The following is a 22,117-nucleotide window of genomic DNA, read 5'->3' as shown; positions in this document are numbered from 1 at the left end:
GAAAGAGGGATACAATTAGGAAATTTGACCTGCAACCAGTCGTGGTAGTGCGAGGCAAACTTTCTTTAAAATCAGCTGTGTGTCATCTGCGAGGCCAGCCGCTCTAAAGACACCTGCTGTTGGGTGCAGTGTTCCAGTCACTGCAGACACACACCAACAGGCTTTCATTTGTTTGCATAGCCCCTGCAGAGCAACCCCATTTATTCCTGTAAACCTAGAACATCAAACAGGTACTTTTAGCTATTGTGTACAGCCTGTTCCCTCTCTGGTGCTGACTGGAATGACAAATGGTTGAGTAGATAAAGGCTCCTTTGGCAGTAAGGGACCGCAACTTCCTGCTGAGAGGCCATTAATTAGGGAATCCAAAGGGTGCTTGACTTTACTTTAATGTTTCGTCGTCCAAATAATCTCCTCCTCACTATGATTTATTTTTATCTGCTCGTTTACTTAGTAATTCACATTGATGTTACTACTGCCCCAGTTTCTTTCACTCCTATTTCAGGTGCCAGTCTTGTGGGAGTGTGGTTTACCTGTGTAGTTTCCTCACTGCCAGCGCTCCCATTTGAGGATTTTGATGGTTGTCAGGCAAAATTGGTTTGATGTCTTGATTTCAAAGATTCCTTTGTCCTCTTTGTTCACACCGGGGGAACGTGTTTATATTGAATTATTCATACACATTCTCACTGTCGAACACAAATGATTTCAGATATCATCCCAGCGGAAATTCATCACGATCCCCCCCGTGTGTGTGTGCAGGGAGGGAAGCTCAGTCATTCCTTCCCCTTCATGCGACAAATCCATCCCCATCCATCTATCTATTTATCTCTCTCCGCGATGGCTGGAACCTCACAGTCCCAGCAGAGGCGACCTCAGTGGCCCCTCAGCCTGTGTGTCATTAACGCTGACCGGTAGCCCATCTCTATCTGCCCCTGATCTCTCGACCTCCCTGAGAGGCAGCCAACAGCACGCTCCACAGCGATGTGGGGGAGGGAGCAAAGGGCGAGAGTGAGGGGAGCGAGGAGATAGAAAGGGAGTGAAAAAAAGGGAGGAGGGTGGATGGAAAGGTGAGAGGGCAACAGGCAGGGATGGAATAGGAAAAATGGAGAGTGGGACAAAACAGGGTGAGGTGAACAACAAGAGGAGGAGGAGGAGGAGAAAAAAGCAGGCGAATGGCTGAGATAAAAGGTGAGAGAAGAAAATGGGGAGAGGCAGGAGCAAAAATGGGAATGGGGGTGAGTCGCTGAGCAGGAAATTGATGGAGAAGAGAGAAGAAAAGCAAGAGAGGGAAGAGCAGGAGAATGAGGGTGGCGGCAGAGGAAAATAGACGGAGGCAAGAAAGTCGGAGATCAGATGAGACGGGGGGGGGGGGGACTGGAGTGAGAGAGAAGAGATGCTATTTCAAGACCATACTTACTGATAATGTCACTCTACTTCAAAGTGCAAAGCGTTCCTGTCATGCTCCTGTATGACTGTGCCTCTGGAGAATTTCCTCATAGATCAGATGATAAAAGGATGCCTGACAGTAGGGTGCGTGGGGCTGCTGCTCGCACTGTGTGACACTTTCTGGGCTAAACTGTGACAAAACATACTGAGATCTCTGCTTTAATTTTGTCTCAATCAACACGCAGCTGCTGACCGCAGGACGTGGAGGAGATTCACAGGTGCAGCACAGCCGAGCACGCCAAACAGGATCAGGTAAAAATCCAGGTACATTAAGACTAAAGCATCAGCCATCAGTACTTTTGTAATAAATCAGCAGCGCAACATGACACAAATCAGCACGGCAGAATCTAAAATACAGAGAAAAAAAGGGTGTCACTGTTATTTGGCTTCTCTTATGATTGTTCTGTTTGACATGTTAATCACAGGCATTTCATTTACATGTCTTGACGGCTCAAACGTCCCTGAAGTCATCAATCATTCAGCTTTCAGGCATCACACTCATCAATGAATCCCTGACTGGCCAAGATTCCTGCAGTGTAACGAATTTAATCTCAGCTTGGCGAATGAACCATGCCTCCTCTGTCTCATTGAATATTTGATTAAGATTTAATTTTTCAATATTCACATAGACACTCTGATTACATTGTGTGGTCTTCTGGATGCTGTTGGACTCTGGATTAACTACACGGCACATATTGTACCAAGAGATCAAGCCTTTATCTTCTTCTTCTTCTTCTATATTTCCACATGATTCAATCGTGTGTTTAAACTAAAGCACATTGTAGTTCTTTTAATGTTGATACTACTGCCAATGGATCAATGGCATCCATTTACAGCATGAACACACACACACAGAAGCACACCAACAACAACAGATGGTCATCCATCTTCCCACTCTGACTCTTTTTCATTTGGTTTATGCAGTGTGAATCTACAAATGCGAGGGGGATTCTTTTCATTCAACGGTTTGCACGAAAAGAAGGCATTCCACCAAAATCACAAAACATTTTACCATTTAAGTGAACCACTTTGATATTTCCCTGCTGACTCTCGACAATAATAGCAGCATTCAACGGCGTGCCAGCTGACAGCAACACAAAGTGTTTCGGCTTGTGTCATTGAGGTGTTTTCAAGCATTTCACCAATGTTGAGCAAATTATCTGCAATTCATACACTGCCGATCAAAGTTTTCAGCACCTAATCTGGCGCCTCTAGCAGACAAATAGTCTAACAATTGAGGCTATGTGCTACACATACATGTATACTCAAGGGCTGAGGTTTTGTTTCAACACTGGATGGGGTGGGATGCATATGAAATGAGGGGTTTGGGGGTAAAACACTTGATTTCCCGCATTCTGGTAAATGTTTAAAAGCTAATTTGTGCCCTTTCTACATCAATTTATGGTGTGAATGTCTTTAATTTTGTAAAAATAAAAGTCCCATGCTACTTCTATGTTTATATTAGGGGGGACAAATGCACATGGACTAAATATTGAGGTGGACATGTCCCCTGAATCCCCCCTGAAATCCACACATATGCATATACTGTAAATATATTGCAGAAAAAAGCAACTAAACTCTGCTAATGTTAAATGCAAATGCAAATATACATATATATGAAATGCTTTGATATACTTTGAAAGTAAAGGGTGCTGAAAAACCTTTTGACTGGCAGTGTATGCCGTGACTACTACTTGTGGTAGCCTCTCAACCATCTGGGTAATATTAAGGCATGTAAAAGATGTTTAAATCATGAATATGGCTCAGTAGATCATTAAACAATATTTCTGCCCTCATCTAAAATGATAAACAGATGCCTGAATAAAGTATCTGTTAAAATGCCTCTAAGTGCTTTATCCAATTTATATGAAATATTATAAAATGTTCTGAACACCAAGGTGATTTCTGTAAACATGCTGGAGATGGAGAGATGGAGAGCTATTAGCTTGGCAAAACGCCTCCATGACAGCTCCTCATCTGCTTCAAGGAAACTGAAGGTGAATTTACATCTTTAACATGCCGTTCGTGGCTTTTAATGTACTGTAGCAAAGGTCAAGATGTAACACATCTGCCAGCGTGCCGTCATGAATTTGAATTCAGTCCTGATGGAGAAACTTTGATGCGCTGAGCGGAGTGAGAGTAGAGAAGCAGGAAGGGATCCGAGTGCGTAATTTGCTGACAGTTATGCTATCTTCTGTTGTCATCAGCGAGTCCAAAAATATGGTCTCTGTGGGTGCTGCCAAACCAGCGTTCCCACTAAATTAATTAGAGAAGTTATTTCAACAACAACACTGCGGTTGTGTTTTCTCCACACTTCCTCTGAATGTCTGCCATGGTCTCTCAAGATGGTGTCAGAATCAACACATGGATTATGTTTACAGAAAACACAGATATGTTCACACCTTTTATACTTGAATGAAAAATGTGAGCGTGTTTATGACCTTGTGGCATGGACATACTGTTGCTATGAGCCGTCCAAATGCATTATGAGGCTTTTTTGGGGGCAAATTTAGACACATTAGCAGAAGAAAAATGTCCATGTCAACACAGGCCGATGTGTTAAAGCGTGTTGATTAGAGTCTGCTGGTGTTTAGTGTGACTCATCCTTTAGTTCAGATCTCCAGTTAACCTCTGAGATAAATTGCAAACTTTCTATTTTATTTACAATAGCTGAATGCTTTAGTTTCAGTCATTAACAAGTAAAATCACCTCTTCTTTCTTCCCTCTTTCTACTTCTATCCCCAATCTATCATCCTCCCCTCTTTTCTCACAGCCCTTTTTCTCAGGTTCCATCATAACTCAGTGGATGGTGTGAGAATATTGCCGCTCCCCGGGTGTTTCTACATGTATGCCACTGTGTACTATGGCTTTTTATTCCTATGTGATGATGAAAAATGTTCGCGTAGGAATAGAAGCCATTTTACACGTGGTGAGAGAGCGACACGACAGAAGCACAACAGAAGCGAGAGCTCCTTGCCGCCTGTCCGACAACAGCTCCTGGAGACTAACATACGGGTGGATAAATGCGACTGTCCTCTGTTGAGTGTTTCCCCCGTAGTAAAGACACATTTACGCTCGTCTCTCAGATGATGAGTGAGCTCATTGAAGTACTGATCTGAAGACAAAAAAAATGAAGTCAGACTTTGTTGTGTGTGCACCTGTTTTTGCCTCCAGGCACAAGCAGCTTCCACCGCTTGCAGTGTTTGATGCATGTGGTGACAGCTGCAGTCCGCGGGGATGGAAGTTGGAACATTTGCAAAACATGTCATGAACAAAGGAAGAAAAGAGCAAGGAGAGACCAATACAGATCTTTAATAACCAACTATAAAAGAGGCACTTAGTGAACCACTTTACAACTTGCAAGAGGCACTGCATTTCCCTTTCTTCTCACTCTTTTGCACATTATTAAAATAAAACTTTGACATGAAGCATTACACCAAAACAACAATCTACCTACAATATTATACAATATAAGATACATACAGTATAAACAAGATAAAGCACCTTTGTTGTAGTAGTAAATACTATTCATAATTAAACAGTTGGAGTTACAGACACAGATGATTGAGTTTGTGATTTGTGTGTGGTATTATCAGTGCATGGGAAGAACTCCGAATACAGGTCTTGGGACTGTGATGTCCTTGTATGCACCTGAGTTTATACAATGGAAGCTTTCCTAATTTTGTGTTCTACATATGAAGTACTTGGATGGTTTACACAGTATCTTTAATAAACTACAGAGAACCAGTAAAAACAGTCGGATGAATGTACTGTTAACTGCTACAGATCTCATGTTCCCTTCCGAGGACATTGGCATTCACATTACAATAAAAACACAATGTAGCACCAGGTAATGTTTATACAAAAGGCTAATATGATGAATGTCAATGCAGTACAGTAAAGTTAAAAAATAATACAAAATGAATATGTTGGAAGCATGTACGAAAAGGTGCACAGACAACAGTCCAGGTCAGTTATGATGTCATTTGGTCCTTTTGCAGGAAGACTTAAAACTGATAAGATCAAATGCAATATGAACGTGCATTTCTTAGACGAAAATATTTTACTGTATTTTCAAGTATTCTTTTTTTCTTTCCTTTAAGGTAAATGAAATATAATCTCTGAAACAGATAATATCCAACAAAGGAAAAAGAGCAGAAAAAAAGTTCAAAGAATTTCCCCAACTAGCATATTCATTTTTGACCCAAAATTCATATCTGCCATTCGTCCTCACATTTGTGTAATAAAAACACATGTACAAAGAAGACATAAAGTGACTACGTAAGTATTTAAAGATAGCATTTCACAGAAAAGAGCTGTGCAATCTCATTCACCATAATGAATTGTCTTAAACATTTTTTATAACTGTGAAATTTACAGTCTCTTATTCACAGATCCCTCACGCCCCACTCAGTTAATAGATTCTGATGTGTCCTTCCTTAAAGGAATCTTAAAGCTAGTGAGTTTTTGGCCAAACAGCTGGCTTAGGAGGTGGTTCTGGGACTCTGCTGTCCTGTAGGAATGACTCTCCATCGACCTAACCCCCATCTTTGGCCTAGATTTATTCAAAGAATTGTTCATGGGAACTGAGGACACTTTAGAGATCGGGGGATGCAAAGGCCGCCCCAGAGGTCCCTTTTTGGCTTTGTAATCCCCGTTAAGAGGAGTCACAATCTCAGCTTTCTTTTGTGTACAGTTATCCAGCAAGTTTCTCTTTGACTGCAAACCCAAGTTTGAAGTCTTGCACTTGGAAATGATTTTGTTGCTAACGACGTCGTCCCGCACCGAGGACAGCACGGGGTAGTCGTTGGGTCCGTCTGACTTTCTTTGCAGAGAGGGGTTTGCACACTTGCTGGGGCGGAATTTCTTTTTGGCTCGAGAGTCGACACCAAAGTTCTCTTGTGTGGCCGGAGAGGAAACCCTTTGCAGGCTGTGGGGGGATTTCATGTCTTTCCTCTTCTTCTGTGGTCTCACGGATTCTTTGTCCTCATTTGAGGCTGAAGCATTGAGGGAAACCTTGGAGTGGAGGACCGGTGTGGACTCTGTTGCCTTTGTGCTGCCAGCTGTAGTGCCGTTTTTAGTGTTCTCAGTTGTTTTGGCCGGGGAAACTTTGTCTTTCATCTGACTGCTACCTTCCTGCTCAGCACCTTGAGATAAAGTCAGCTGTTTGCTGTCGTTATTGGAAGCTATGGACGTGTGATGCCACTGCTCATCATCTCTCTGCTGGTCCGTCACATCAGCAGCTAATTCTTGCTTTGACTCAGGAGTCTTTGAGATTATTTGATTTTCTCCTAAGATGATAAAAGCGTCTTCTTTAGGTGGAAGTGAATCGGTTTCTTTTTCAGTCTCAGCTGTGCCACCTTCAGCAGAGCCTTCCTCAGCCTTAACAGTCTCCTCCCCCGCATTACTACTCTCTTTAGGCGCTGACCATGAGGTCGTCTCTGCTCTAATGCAGACTGACTCATTCTCCTCTTTCACGTCATGCGGTTCAGTAATTGATTTTCCATTACCCTCTTTATCAAGAAGAGGTGAGGTGGTTGGGTCAATTTCCTCTTTCTTGGGTGAAGCAGACTCTGAAGAGTCCATATGAATACATTTCTCCAGCTCTACAAGTAGTTCAGAGTAGTCCTCAGCGATGTCCTCAGTCTTCACATTTGTATCGTTTGTGTCACTGTGATATTCATTCGCGATGGTCTGTGTGGAGTCGTCCGCTGTGGACACAGAGGGTTTTGAAGAGTCGGAGTTTTGATTTAAGTGCAGCGAGCTCACACTGGCAATGCCGCTGTCTGAGCTATTTTCTTGCAGACTGTCAGAGAGAATTCTTCTCTTCTTACTGGCAGGCGAGTCACATTCATCTTCTTTGGACGCAGATGCTTTGACAGGTCTGAGAACACCTCGGAATTTGAAAATTTTGTTCCCCCCTGACAGGTGCTTTTCCATGTGACGATCAAACTGCTCCTTCTTGGAGAAGGTGTAGTTGCAGGTGCTGCAGATGAAGGATTTTTTAATCACATGCATGACATCAGCACAGAGCTCGCAGGTGTAGAGTGTGGTGTGTTTGGAATCCAGCTCATCCACCTCCTCGTGCGCTCTCTTCAGATGACCTTTAAGCTCCTGGGCCTCCTGATAAGAGACGGGGCATTTGTGACACAGGAAAATCTTTTCCAGATTGTGAACCACTAAGTGTCTCTGCAGTTTGAATGGTTTGGGGAATTGTTTCCCACAGTGGTGGCAGTCTCTTGAGGGGTCTTTGCAGTTGGGATGCATCTCCACACTCTTAGGTGTCTCTGTTTTGTGGAGGACCTCGAGTGGGGTTAATGTGCTCTGCTTCCCACCTGCTCCGCTGCTGCTTTTAGTTTTGTGAACTTTTGGCTCTGCCCCCTCGGAGGTTTTCCCCTCTCCCACAGTGCTTTCTGTGGCAGCAGCTTTTTCTTGCTCTTTAGTGGCTTTGCTGGATTCTCTGTTGGCTTTGCTGGGGCGGTGCTGCATGATTGAGGTGATAAAGTTCTTAACGGCTGTCTCCTGCATGAAGCAGCCTGGAATGCCTAACATGGAGCCTTGAGTCTGACCCCTCCGGGCAAACTGAGTGGCATGCTCTCGTAAATGTTCATTGTACATCCACACATCTGATATCTCTTTCAAGCACATTCCACAGGTCCAGATACCTGTCTTGTTCTTGGCATGTTTCTCCCTCAGATGGTCTCTCAGTTGCTCCCTGGAGCTGAACTTACGCTGGACACACATGTAGCAGGTTGGCGGTGGAGAGGGGTTGTGGGAGAGTTTGTGAAAGTTCAGCTCGCCCAGGGTGAGGAACCAAGTGAAGCATACTTTGCACTTGTACTGCTTATCTTTGACCTTTATTCCGCCAACTTGCCGTTTTCTGCCTCGCCGCTCCGTCACTTTCTTGGACTTTTCATCGTCTTTGTTCTCCACGTCAACAGTTGCGATGGAAGGAGCCACTGAGATATCTTTTTTAGGGTCAAAGAACTGAATCTCAGGAAGCTGAAATGTGGTGTTGATGTTCTGGATGTCGATGCTGTGGAAGGTTTGGGCACTCTTCGGGGCGTTTGGCTCCACGGTGAAGGAGGCAGAAGGTGGGGGAACAGGGCAGGGAGTGGTTGGCTCTGCTGTTTTACATGTGCTGGGGTCAGAGGTCACCGCTGAGCCTGCATCGAAGCTGCTGAAGTCACTGGAGCCACTCCATTCAATTGAAGATTTATCAACAGTGCTCTCGAGTGGATTCGAGGGGCTGTTGCCAGTCTCTTTAATACTCTCATGAACATCCTGCTGATCGCTTTGTTTAACATCTGTCAGCTCCTTGACATCACTCTTTAATGTGCTGTTGTGGCACATATTCAACATGATGGCATCATCGATAGATATGGTCTCGTATTCACAGCGGTTAGTTTGACTGTCAGTGAACGTCTGCTCTGCTTGGTTTTTCATGTACACATCTTTACTTTGCATGAAGGTCTCTGAAGGAGGGCAGTCCTGAGTCACATTTGAATCGGGCGATAGCTTCTGTCTTTTGTTTCTTTTGCTGTACACCCTCGGGCACTTTTTCCTTTTTGCGTCCTCGTCCCTGGGGAACAGCTGCGAGAATGTGGTGTCGTCGTCAAGTAAGGCCTTTAGATCAGGGCTTATGCCGGGAGGACTGATGGGGGAACAATTCAAACAGGAGAGAGGATGTGCCGTGTCTGAGGGGCCACCGTTTTTCTCACATTTTATCTCGACGGCTGCCACTTTTCTGAGAATCTCTTGGGCAAGGCTCTGTTCTGATCCTGTCTGTTCACACATCTCTTCCGCAGCGCACAGACTCTTTCTGGGCTCATCATATTCTCTGATTATATCCTTGTCTACAGATAGAGCACTTTCCACATTATTATCTGTACATACCTCCCCATTTGCCATCTCCGTCATACTTGTACATTTAATTTCTTCCATGTCAGTGATTTGATTTAGCTCCACAGTTTCATTAAGCACATTTATGTCTTTTGTTGGAGACTGTGGTGCATTGTCAGAGCCAGAGTTTGAAGTAATAGGGTGAGGGAATGTCTCTGCTCGGGTAACAGTTCTGTCAGAGGTTTTCACCTGGTCTGCTGGAGATTTGCGAAGCTCTTGTGGTCCACTGCTTTTGAAATCAGGAGTTATAGCTTGGAGTATGTCAGTTTTTAATATATTCAGAAGCTCATCAGAGAAAGGGTCGGGCTTCATGTTTGCTTCGCTGTTTTTGTTCTTTCTGGCTTTGCTGTTCTTCTTTGCTTTTGTTGGCAGCAGAGGGTTGTGATGGCCTATTTCACCCACTGCCACTACATTTGTCTCAGTTGGCATTTCCTCCAGGACTGACTCAGTCTCTGCTGCTTTAGATATGAGAGTGCTACTTGTCTCAGGCAGCCTGTCTATTTTTGTTGGGTAACAGGTCTGTGAATCATTTTTATGTTCCTTCTCTGTAGTTTGTGATGCTTCATAAATGAGCACAGTCCCCTGATGGCTTGACGTTGTGCTCTGCGGGCCAATTTGTTTCTCACTTCTGACCAAATGTTTCATGGCCTTATGTCTCTTTAGCCCAGGCACGGTCCTGAAACACATGAGGCAGATCTCACAGAGCTCTTTCCCCTGTTGTGTGTTGTTCTGTGTCTTTTTCTGTGTTGTTTCTTTCTGTACTTGGTGCGTTGTTGAACACTGGCCAGTCGCTATTGTTGGTTGCTTCTCTGACAGGTCTGGTGGAAGAGGCATTTGTTCATTTTCACAGATGACGAGAGGCTTAGGAGTGGGCGGACCATCTGAAATGTCTTTTCTGATAAGTGTACTGTCCTCGGCAGAAGCCTCGTGAGAATCTAGATTCTCTGATTCATCCTTTCTCAGCAGGTCAGCGTGAATATGTAAATTCTCAACAGGTCCAGCTGGGTCATGGCAAACCTCCAAATCTGCCTTTGCATTACAAGTTGAGGAATCTTTGCTTTTGATTTCAGGTGGGAGACCCAATGAAAAACATGAGAATTTCAAACCCTGCTGGAGAACCAGTGATTCATCTGATAAATTCAGTCTAGCTGCAGGGTCTGAGCTCAGTGATACCGCTGTGTCTGTTTCAGCTTGGTTAAAAATCAGTGCAGGGTTAACGCTCAGGTCACATGGTCCACAGTCATTTCGGGGACTCTGCTTGATGTCTGGATTCTCCTCAGGTTTACTGGCAGGTGAAATTGGTATGTAGTCGTATTGATTCAGCTGTGGAGGTTCGTCTGGGATGCTGTTGTAGTTGAGAGGGCTGAGCTTGAAATCATACATTGGATCTCTCTTTTCAAGACCATCGGATGCTTGTGGTGGTTCTGCTGTGCTGGTCACTGGAAGTGGGGAGGGAATGGTGGTTTCAGAACTGGGGATTTTACACTCTATGATCCCTAAGTCCAGTGGAGGTGGGCTTATCAAAGAGTACTCCATCTCTGCTGCTGTGCTCAGTTGTTCCTCAGTGTTTACAGCCTCTTTGACATTGCTGTTTTCCTCTTTGTTTATGGGGGATAGTGTATTTGGAACTGAGCCTTGCTTAACAGACATATCACCACATTTGCTCTGTGAATCCTCTTCTATGTTCCATTTCTGCATGGGTGTTTGATGACAGGCTGACAAAAGAGGACTGGTTGGTGGGGCAGTGTGGAGAAAAAGACAGTGACTTTCTTCCCTCTCCTCTCTGCATGGGGAGTTTTGGTGGCTCGCCATGAAATCAATAGGGAGGTGTTCTTTGATGTCCTGAACATTTAAAATCTCTTCTTGTTTCTGAAATGCGAGACTTGCTTCAGGTTTTAGTGAGTCATTAAATGGAGCAACTTTGCAGGAATCGCTGTCAATGATGCCATCAGACTGTGAAAGAATCAACAGATTACTTTGTCCCTCTGTGGACCGGGTGTCTCGGAAAGGTGGGCAATGATTTTCTGTATTGGTTTCCACCAGTATTGGACTGCAGGGCTTGTCTGTGGTGACTATCTCTACTGACAGATCACTTGTTGAACTGTAAGTCTTAGCAGGGCTGCAGTTTTTAGATGGAGACAGTCCAATCAAATGATCCCGTTCTGCTGTTTCAACAGTTATTTCCTCGTTTACAATGTCTGAGCACTCCACTTTTAATTCATCAGCACCTGATGAACTAATGTCTCCAGCATTATCAAGGTTATCAGTGGACTGTTCTTCATCTGTTGTTTTAATCGCGCCCTGAATTTTCTCGCCAATGTCTAGACTGGCGGCAGGCAGAGCTGGTGATAAAGGATGGCTGACAGATTGACCAGTGATTCCCTTCACTGCCTCCGCTTCCTCGTAGCCGTCTGTGGTCGACTGCTCTGGACCGTCACTGCAGTTTTTAAATAACTGATTCACGTCGTCTATTGCATTACTGTTCCCACAGGACTCCTCAACTACATGCAGGTCATGTGTCGCCACACTTGAGCAGCGAGTGGACTGGATCAAATTACTATTCTTGGTGATATCCTCCTCTGATGTGACTTTAGTCTCAGCTTTACTATCATTGTTTTCTGTGGGCTCACTTGGCTGTGATGAAATTGGCTGGTTTCCATCGACTGTGGGGTCAGTGCTGTTAGAGAGAGATGACTGTGACTCATTCAGAATGAATTCAATATCGTCCTTCCGCTCATTGATATTTGGAGGTGATAATATATTCTCCTTCCCGGTAATTGCTTCCTTTTCGCTGTGATCTTCTCTCTCAACTGCATCAGTTGTCTGACATTCAATTTCTTGATGTTGTTGACTCGTGAGAGAGGTGACATTCGGCTCCTTGTGTTCTGATATAATGGGTTCTTTTTTGAATATAGAGTCTGAAATCACCTCCAGGCTTTTCATGAGATTTTCTGTATATCTCTTCTGTTCTAAAATCTCCTCCTTTGTTTCTGCAGCAGTCTCTTTTTCAGCATTTCTCTCCACTGATTTCTGGTCACCGTGGAGCTGTGCGTGCTCAATATGTGGGGCTGTGGTGATCAAATTTGGTGCTTCATGCTCTTTTTCAGTGAAATGTTCAAGTGCCCCTGACTCACTGTGAATCGGAGTGTGTGGACTGTGGTGTCCGCTTATTAACTCAAACTGGAACGGACTGGACCATGGTTCGGTAAAAGGCTCTGTGGGCAAACTGGTCACTGGTACATCTATGGTTTGCACAGGGCACCTTATATCCAGACCAGTGCTTTCACTCTCGGACTCATCACCCAGACGTAAAGGTGAAAATTTGCTCATTTTCAGCTGCTTGGGGTCATCCTGAGCTAGCAAGGGTGGGCTTTCCAACTTAGTTGTCTGCAGCTGGTTCTCAAGCTCATTCACTATTCTTTTTATCTCCAGCTCATCCTCTGACACGCAGCTGTTGAGATTTCCACTGTAGTCGATTATTTTTTCTGGCAGAGACAAAGGGACGTGATTGTAATCTGGTTTCTTTTCATTTGATTTTTCAGAGTTGCCTTTGTACTGAGATATCTCATCTGGTAGTACAGGGCTAACTATAAGGTTCCAGTCTCTTTGTTCCAGAAAGGGAGAGAAGGACGACACAAACTCCTCCTTTTTATCGGCCGTGCTCTCTATTGAATGGAACCCGTCTTTCTGAATCGGCATATCCGAGTAGAGGCCACTGTCGAACCCTGCGAGATCCCCGAACATTGATGAGGTGTCGAATGAAAGTGGGGATTTCAAGAGCCCCTGTTCCTGATCAAGGGGGTAGGGCATGAGGTGGAGCGTATCTTTTTGTATCAACGGGCCTTGGCTTTCAGTTGGAGATAGGCACACCTCATCCATCAAAGAGGTGCAAAGAGATGCAGGCTTGTGTGCATCTAGGTCATTGACTAAAGTAATAGCCTCTTTCACCACGCAGACACTGTCACTCTGTTTTTCAAATGTGGTACTGTCTGATAGCTCCGGCTGTGTGGCTTGGGGCCCCTCGCTTCTTTTGCCCTTTGTGTTGTCAATATTGAAATCAGTTTCTTTGTTGATGGTGGGAGAGTGTGAATCAATCTGTAGTGGCTTGCTTTCTGTGCTGCTACACTGCGATGGTTCTTCTTTGGGGCATAGTTTGTCTGTTCTCTGTAGGGTGTTTCTGTCTGAACTCACTGCTTCTTTTCTGGGAGACACCAGCTTCTCTCTTGATTTTGTGTGAGAGCCTCTGCCTTTTTCAGAGTTTCTGACTGTGTCTTTTGCTTTTTGCGAGGATGACACTGGATCAGCAACTTCTGGATTTACATGATTCTTCTTTGGGTCCTCTGGGCTGTCTTTGTTATCAGACAGAATAGCTTTGTCAGTATTGTACTTCTTGACAGATTTAGTGAATGTCAGTGCTAGTGTGCTGGACTCTTTACATAACTTCTGCGGGGAGGACCTTTCATAGGTTTTCTGCTCTGGAGACTCTTTCTTTTTGATGTCTGTCTTCTTCTCACAGTCGGAGTCAGTGCGGTCAATGCTTTTGGGGCTGTTGATACTATCGCTTGAAACACTCACAGATGTGCTGAGTTCACTGCTTGTAGATGACCTGCTACCCCTCCTCCTGAGTCTCTGGTGAGAACCATGTTTCTCAGGCGAGAGAGAAACCTCCTCGCTTTTTTTCACCTCAAAACACTCCTTGGACTCGTGTCGCCACGCCGCCTGGTCCCTCTCACTCCTAGCTCGCCATTTGCACTCTTTGGTGTATGTGTACTTACAGCGACTGCTCTGATTCAGCCGGCCTTGGCTTGCTATCTTAACGGGCTCACACTCATCATCTGAGTCCGAGACATAGTCGTATTCTCCAAACGCAGGGTTCTGTACAGTGGGAGTCAGCCTCTCCATCACTAAGGAGAACTGGAGGTTTTTAGTACCTTTAACATGGAGTTTATGGAGCTTATTTTTCTGTTGAACTATTTTGTGAATAAGTTCTTTGCTCCAGGTGCCCCCTCCAGTGCTTTTCCTCTTGCTCTCTTTCACTGCAGTTCTCGAGGTTGGAGAGGTGGAGGCCTGTGAGGGCGTTGACCCTCGAAGTGCAGAGCTGTCCTGAAAGCTTTTAACACCACAACGCTCAGAAAACTTGCTGGATAAGAGAAACCTCTGCGTACTCGTGTTTTCATCCTCACTCTTGCACAGTTTTCTCGTCTCTTTCACTTTGTTGTCTTGTTCCCTCGTCTTCTCCCTCGAGGCAATTCTTGAATTTTTATGAGAGACTTCTTTTTTTATGTTAATTTTCTCATCTTGTTCCAAATTCAGAGATATTTTCTCAAGTTTGCTTTCCGTGTACTGTTTATCTGTCTCAGGGTTCTCAACATCAGAGTCATAAAAATACTTTCCCTGTGTGAAAGACCTGTCATCCTCTGCTGCTTGTTTATTTTTGCTCTCAAAGACCAGGGATTCTTTAGCTTTTAGGCATTGTTTGTTTGATGTTGCTTTGACAGTGGTGAGGTCATCATCAGCAAACGCATCAATAAAGCTACTGTCTATCTCTGCATTGTCTGATTGATATCCCAGCCCATTCAAGGCTTCTGTGATAAGGCTGTCTAATTTGGCATCCTCCATTTCCAGCTCTGGGAGGGGGACGGGAAGGTTACCAGTACCAGAGAACAAGCTGAGTTTCATTGGATCGTCTTTGTTATCTCCTTTAGTTTCACTGTCAGATATGAGCTCTCCATTTTTATTGAGGCCCAACAGAGAGAGGTGAAGGTCAGACGGGCACCTTGACATTGAAACATTTGACCCAGATGACACTGCTTTTGCTGGTTCTGCGTGAAACTTTCTGCCGTCCTCCATCTTTGATATGTCTTTGAGGTCGTTTTGTGCAAACGTATGCTGAGCACAGTATTGCTTATGGCCTAGAAAGGAAGCCAGGTTGTTGAAATTCTGATCGCACTGCTTGCATGTCAGAAGCACATCTAACTGGTCGAGATTTGCTGCAGCTAATGAGGAGGCTAACAGCTGGTGTGCAGAGTACGGTGGTGGTGGCTGGTGATGCTCCACCCCAAAACTGTCCATGTAACCTTTGTTTGCATCCATAGTAGGCTTTGGATGTGTGCTGTTTTGCAGGTAGCTCATCATGTCGTCTTTGGCTCTGTCTGGCGCGTAAGGAAGGTTTCGTGGAGCGTCAGAATGAAACTGGTGAGGGTGAGAGCTCAGGTGATCTGACGGTAACTGTGCTTTGGCTTGGGGCTGGTGATAAAACGGGTGAGAGGGTGCTGACTTTGACATTTGCCCGTCCTCTGAACTGATGTTAACAGGACTGGTGGATGCTGGGGAGAGCGAAGAGCAGGTACTACTGGATGCAGGGTTGTGAACTGGTGAGGGCAAAGGAGATTCATAAGGTGACACCATCATAAGTCCCATGGGTGGGACCTGTAATGGAGGATAGCTGTAGTTTCTTGATGGCGCTGCTGCTGGGAGAGACTGGTTGAGTCCAAAATATACTGCCTTATTTTTGGATTCACATACTTGCTGTGTGTGGCTCATCTCTACTTTAAAAGTTGAGACTGTGTTACTGCTATGTTTTACAGTCTCCTGTCTTTGGTTTGAAAACCCATCACTGGTTCTGCTGTTCTGAAATGAGCTGGGGTTTTTCAGGGAGCCGTGTTTATGTGATTTACTATCATCCTGCCAGTCAGTGGGGGAAACCATGTAAGCCAATTTCTGACTGCTTATTTGCCTAGATAACTCAATTCTGTTTTGGTTCGGCATTGCAGGGGTTGGCCGTATCTGCTGCCAGGGCATTCTGCTATTTTTAGATGAATTTGGCCTTTGGTCAAGTGCTGGCTGGTTCTGAAACTGAAACTTGTCATTCATATCAGAGTACTGAACTGTGTTTTGATCAGCCGGTGAATATGTCTTATTAGGCCCCTCCCATGAGTGCGGTAACCTATTCAGAACCTTATTATTGATGTTTTTATCAAAAGGCATTGAGCCTGTGTGAATGTTACTGACTGGAGGGTTGTTAAATGTTTTGCTGGGAAAGTGCATTTGGGAGCCTGGACCTGAAATATTTCTTGTATGGTGCACACTTCCTTGAATACGTGTTCTTTGGTTGGCAGCTGTGTCTTTGGGGTGACAGTTCCTCTTACTCCCCGAGGTGATGGCTGCATCCCTACTGTCTGCCTGTGCAATAGTGTCTGTGCTCTCAGGCAGGGCAGCCTTCCCCTGCTCTGACTGCTGTGAGCTGGAGCCAGAGCTGTCACTACTGGCTGAGTCCTCACTCAGATTCCTAGGACACTGTATGGAGGATGTTACCCCTTGAATAAACTGTGGGGGCTGAGAATAAGAGCTCCTCTCATCTGACTGCTGTTCATTACTGAACTGAGTGCTGTTCTGAGCAATGTTTTGCCCTTCTCCAGACGGGAAGGAAAAAGAGTTGTGGGTCACATGAACAGAACCTAGCGAGGAGTCTGTAAAGTCTTGGGATTGGGGGTTCTGTTCACAGGGAAAAGAGTCAGAGGTTGATTCTTCCAGAAAGTGATATCCATATTGAAATGGACCAGGCACAAAGGAGTTTGCCTTATTAGCTTCTGTAAGGGCAGTGGATTTTTGCGATGACACCCCATAGTTAGCACCATTAAAAGTCCTTTCAGGAGACTGCCATACATTAGAGCTACTCAGCTGAAAGTCAGCCAGGATCAGCTGGCTGCCGGGCTGTGTGCTGTTGTTCTCCATGGAGGCAGGCTGCTGCTGCTGTGACAGGGGTGGATGTGGGTGGGATGACGTTCCACTTGAGGAGCCCAGTGCCTGTGAGGTATAGCTTGGGGAGGTAAGGTTAGAGGAGGCCTCCTGGAAGCAGCGGCTGTAGTTGAGCTCTTCTTGCTGTAGTTCGGCCTCTCTCTCTGGTATACTGGGAACGTGGAATCTGTAGCTGCCCGAGACCGGGCCACGACTGGTCTCCAACTTCTTGGGTGGTGCAACCTTCTGCTGTGGGTAGGCAATACCAATGGTGGGGTTGGAGCGTGGATTAGTAATGCTAAGTCTGTACAGCTGCTGTGGGTTGCCACGCTCCGTCTTTCCTGACCGCTTCCCCTTCTCTCGGCTGCGGCCCTTTCCGCTCGGGGACTGGGGGCTGCCTTTGCCACTCGACCAAGTTCTGTCAGTGGCAAATTTTGATCGGTTCTGCAGTGACCTGAAGTCAATCTTCCCTGTCTGCTGTGGCCGTATGACAGCCTCACGCTGCTGAGGACAGTCCCTTCTCTTCTCTAGTTTTTCAACTTTGGCCTCTCTGCCGCTGGCTCTGGCCTCAGTGCCTGTGCTTGAAAAGTGCTCTGAAGACTCCTTTGTGGTTTTGTCACTCTGCTGTTCCAGCGCTGTCCCTTCATCCTGCAGTTTGGACTCAGCGGCCAGCTCTTTGACAGCATGCAATCGCTGAGTCTCTCCTGCCATGGTGCACAATGCGTGCTGTGAAGGCCTGGTCCTCAGAAGTGCTATCTGGGAGACAGGGGCATCGTCTTCTGGGTGGTATGAATCAGTAAACGTCCAGTGGCAGGGACTGCAGGGACAGGGCCGCTCGCTGCAGGCTCATCTCTTCACTCTCATTGTGAACCGCTGATCTGGCACCAGAGCAAAGCAGGCCTGGAAGGAAAAGAGAACAGAGAGGATCAGATGTCAAGCTTTTATTGCTTAATTAAGTAATTACATCATGTGCTTTTCTAAATCAAATTTGACAATACTGTTCAAACATGCAAGCACAGTTTGATATAATCATTCATACAAGAATTATGTATCTTTAAAATAAGCATAGGAAAGCATTCATTCTTCAACCTGTGTATGAGATTAAGTGCAATTGTAATATTCCTAGTTTCTACCAGCAGAGGGCACTATTGCAGCATTTCACCATGGTGCTGTCATTGCACAAAGAGCCAGTGTAATCAATGGGGAATTTCAATATACTGCCAAACTCATACTCCAACTCTTGGAGATACTACTAACACTTAAATTCTTTATTCCTGACAACAAATGAGATGTTTCAAACAAGTAAACACAGTTTGATCTGAGTGCTGATTTCTGCTTTTCAACAGTGAACTGATGGCTGCACAAGTATCACAGTCCGAATCCTCTACATAAACAATCATACAAAGAAACCAGTTTGGTCTTGAGAGGATGAAGCTCTGTACAGTACTGAGGATGAGAAAAATACAGTACACGGATCCAAAAAAGCACTGCCAGTAAATGAATCACAGACTCCTTAAGAGCAGGGACACAATGCCACAGTGTTCTATTGCTACAGAGGGCTGCAGGTTTAGATCATGGAGGAATATCAGGGATTAGTCAGTCAGCCATTAGACAGTGAGAACTGCGGGCACACTGACGTTTGTTGCCTTTCCTCAGGCATCCCAGACACGGCTTCTCAGGTCCCAGTTTACTTTGGCCCTCCACTGCTCCTGCTTCGTTTGAGGTCAGACCAGATGAAACTTGGAGGTAGCACCAAAATGTAATTTCTAGGCCTGGTTACCAAACTTCCATCCCACCTTCTTGTCTGTTTCCCCAAGCTGTTACCTAAGCCAATGTCGGCTGTGGCCTAAAGGTTGGAGAGGCAACTATTTAGGCAGAGGATTTGGGTTTAAAAGCAAAGTGTCCCTGAGCAAGACACATTCCTGACAGTTTAAGGGGTGCTTTTACTTCTTAGGAGGAGTGAGTAAAAACTGCACAGCTGCATTCCAGTGCTGCTGCATGTGAGCTTTATATTGGGCCTCTGCATCAAGTGGTGACTGACTACCCAGCTGACTGTCAAACACACCCACAGCAGGATGCATTACTTCCTGTACCATACATTTTACATTGGAAGCCACATGTATGCTCATTATGCAAGCACTGATGATTCGGACATCTTAAAGTAGTATCCAAAATAAATGATGCATCATTTCGATGTCCTGATATCAAGCTGGGGAAGCAAATATGTTTCAGAATATATTCCCTCTGCAAAGATGCATTACATAAATCCACCAAAAACCAATCCTCATCGATCTCTGTGGAGAGGTTGCTGGGTCAGCTCGGGGTCTTTCAAAGATCAGCAACAGATGTTTCCATTCTGAATGCCTGAGTGCCTCTCTACCAGTCAGGGGGCTTACTCCTTTTTCAGCTAGCTCACGGTATTAGATTGACTGTATTCTACAACCGAATATTTCCTTTTTTTCTGTTGTTGAATAACATTGACTTGGGAGCAAAGTAGCTGCAGAAGATATTCTCTTTGGTTGCAAGAAGACTGTCGGATTATCACCACACCTAGAGTGTGAGGCCCCAAAGCCAAACAATGTGTGCATTGTGTTAACAAAACATCCACTTTTAAGTAGTGAATATGAACTATGGCACCTGTGCTAACTGACAACATTCTCTTTAAAACATGCAGTGATAATTCTCAACTCTATAGTGAAAGCTCCGCGGAGAAAAAAAGCCCCAGTTTCTATTTTCTCTGCAACACACCTAGATTCCTTTCGTGGAGATCTTATCTGATCATCTCAGCATTGAGGTTACAATAAGATTGCTTGACATAACATAAGCGCTGATTATCAGGACGATGATGACAGACAGCATACAAATGAATTCTTTGAGAGTCTGGGTAAAATGGCCAAAGCTCCTACAATCACGATGAAACACAGTCCTGTTCAAAATTAAAAGGCACATAATTCCTTAAGGGCATGTCCTTTTGTCTTAATAATGGTATAAGTCTAACAACTGCATAGTGTGTTGGCTGCTTTACAGTGTAAATGAGAGCTCACAGCTCCAGTGGAGTGGACTACAGAGGCTTTAGGGGCCAAAGGGTAGATTTATTCATTGTCAAAGTGGAGGACAAGACCTGGGGATGCAGAAATCAGATAAGATGGCCTATAGCGTTGCTTCCTGGGGGCTTTGTTTACATTCACAGACTAGAAGCCAGTGTGCCCAGATAACCACCTGATAAATGGAAGAGGGAGATATGACCCTCACTATTACCCAGAGGGATCACTCTCAGCCATGTGTTTCCTTGTCCCATCCTCTGGTAAACCTCCCAGAGGTATTTAGCAGGTTGGGACGGAGGCTTGAGGCTGAGACCTCGCTGAGTTTAGGCCTGGTTGTGAAAAATCACATCCCCTTTACAGCTCCACAGAATCTGAAAGCCGGAGTGTCTGCAGCTAGAAACTGGTGTGAAAGCCACTGCCAGCATCTCCACCAGGAAGAGCTTGGTCCAGCTCTGCAGAGTCAACAGTCACGATCATACATCATAGCCTCAATTGTATTTGCCCAGACCGACCGTTGGGGTTTGGGGCTGAGGATGAATGCCTCCAGCAACAAAAAGAGCAGTATGAGGATCACAGGGGCCTTACAGAAGTAGCACCAAAGCCTGAGCTGTCAATTTACAAAGAATAAGGGTTTATTTATATCCTAACAAATGCCTTGTCCGCTTCCCCTGCAGCCCTGAGCAGCTCAATAACTCTCTCCCTGCACCAGTGTCCTCCACACAAGCCAGAATTACTTCACACGCAGACTTAACGCATATCAATCCACCAATTTAGTGGCGTCTTTGGTACAGCTCATACAGTTTTATCTTGAGAAGTATAAACTGCTCTTGGACTGGGTACAGAGACAGTGTGGTGGTGACAGAATTGCAAGCTGGGCACAAGTTGATATCAAATCCTGTGTGACTGGTCTAAAATTTGTTCCATAAAAGTGTGTTTTAGTGGAGTTTTACAAGTCAATTAAGGCTGTGTGAGTATATGTGTGAGAGTGTGCATATGTGTGTGTGTTTTTTAGGTCTCCTGTCAAATCACCAAGTTTCTCAAGCAGTGGCGTCCCATATGGCTTTACCACAACACCACCCTGATGCTTGAGACTGCTGAGTGTTGAAGAACTGGTGCGTTTGTGGTGTAGGTGCACGTGTGTTTTCATGCATACGCGAATGCAAAACTAGAACAAAACCAGAGATGTTTTTTTTCATTACTTACACAAGACTATGTCTTGGTTTCTCCCAGAGATGAGGGAGAGGGTAAAAGGTGCCTGAATGAAAACTCAATTTCCGGAAAGTCTTTTTCCTGTAATTTTGGTGCAGGATGTATGTAGTGTTGGCTTGAGTGAAAATATGCTGGTAACACGGTGAAAATCTCTGTCAACTCATCACATCGATGCCTTGAGCTCGTAATTGCTTTTGCGATTTCTATTTTCCAAGAGACCAAAGCTCTGTATCTCCCAACTTAACATAAGAGACTACAGGCTCAGCGTCTCTTTCTTCTGAGCTATTCAACATTTCTGATGATGTGTGTTCTGTAATAGGAGAGCACCCAAAGGTGGCTAGGAGAAATGGTTAAAGCAGACCATAGCAACCAAGATAGGCGATCTTAACAGCGCAGCAATGTAACATTTGCGCAAGATACCACACAAAGCAGTGAGATCCTGAAGACAATGACTCTCCAGAGACACAAGGCATTATTAGAGCCAAGAGAAGGGCAGCAGCAGGCCGAGCAATCCACTTCTACAAACAATGGCTCCCTTTATAATAATGTAAATCAATAACTGGCATTAGCAGAAATTTCCCAACTTGTTCAGCTTTTCCAGATGCTTGCTCACTGAAATATCACCACACAGTAGTCCCAAAGACCACTGAGAGAGAGAAGACAGATGATGATGAGGGGTGATGAGATCAGAGGTGGTGGAGAGGAGAGGAGGAAGAACAATCTTGACAAGAGAAGCAGGGAAGGCCATTAAAGAGTGGGAGAATCATACTAAGGGATGAGCG

General features: G+C 45.0%; 1 protein-coding gene across 1 annotated transcript in view; it reads right to left on the bottom strand.

Annotated features, from left to right (window-relative positions):
* Positions 1-4,743: 4,743 nt before the first annotated feature.
* Positions 4,744-22,117, bottom strand: part of LOC126408680 (zinc finger protein 469) — a 67,888-nt gene continuing 50,514 nt past the window's right edge. Inside the window, exon 3 of the mRNA XM_050074380.1 lies at positions 4,744-17,982. Within this exon, the coding sequence (XP_049930337.1) occupies positions 5,854-17,793 (11,940 nt within the window). The 5' untranslated portion in view covers positions 17,794-17,982 and the 3' untranslated portion in view covers positions 4,744-5,853. The remainder of the gene's footprint in view (positions 17,983-22,117) is intronic.

This window comes from Epinephelus moara, chromosome 20, assembly GCF_006386435.1.
Source record: "Epinephelus moara isolate mb chromosome 20, YSFRI_EMoa_1.0, whole genome shotgun sequence".
Classification (NCBI taxonomy): Eukaryota; Metazoa; Chordata; class Actinopteri; order Perciformes; family Serranidae; genus Epinephelus; species Epinephelus moara.
This window is presented reverse-complemented; position numbering and strand designations above follow the sequence as displayed.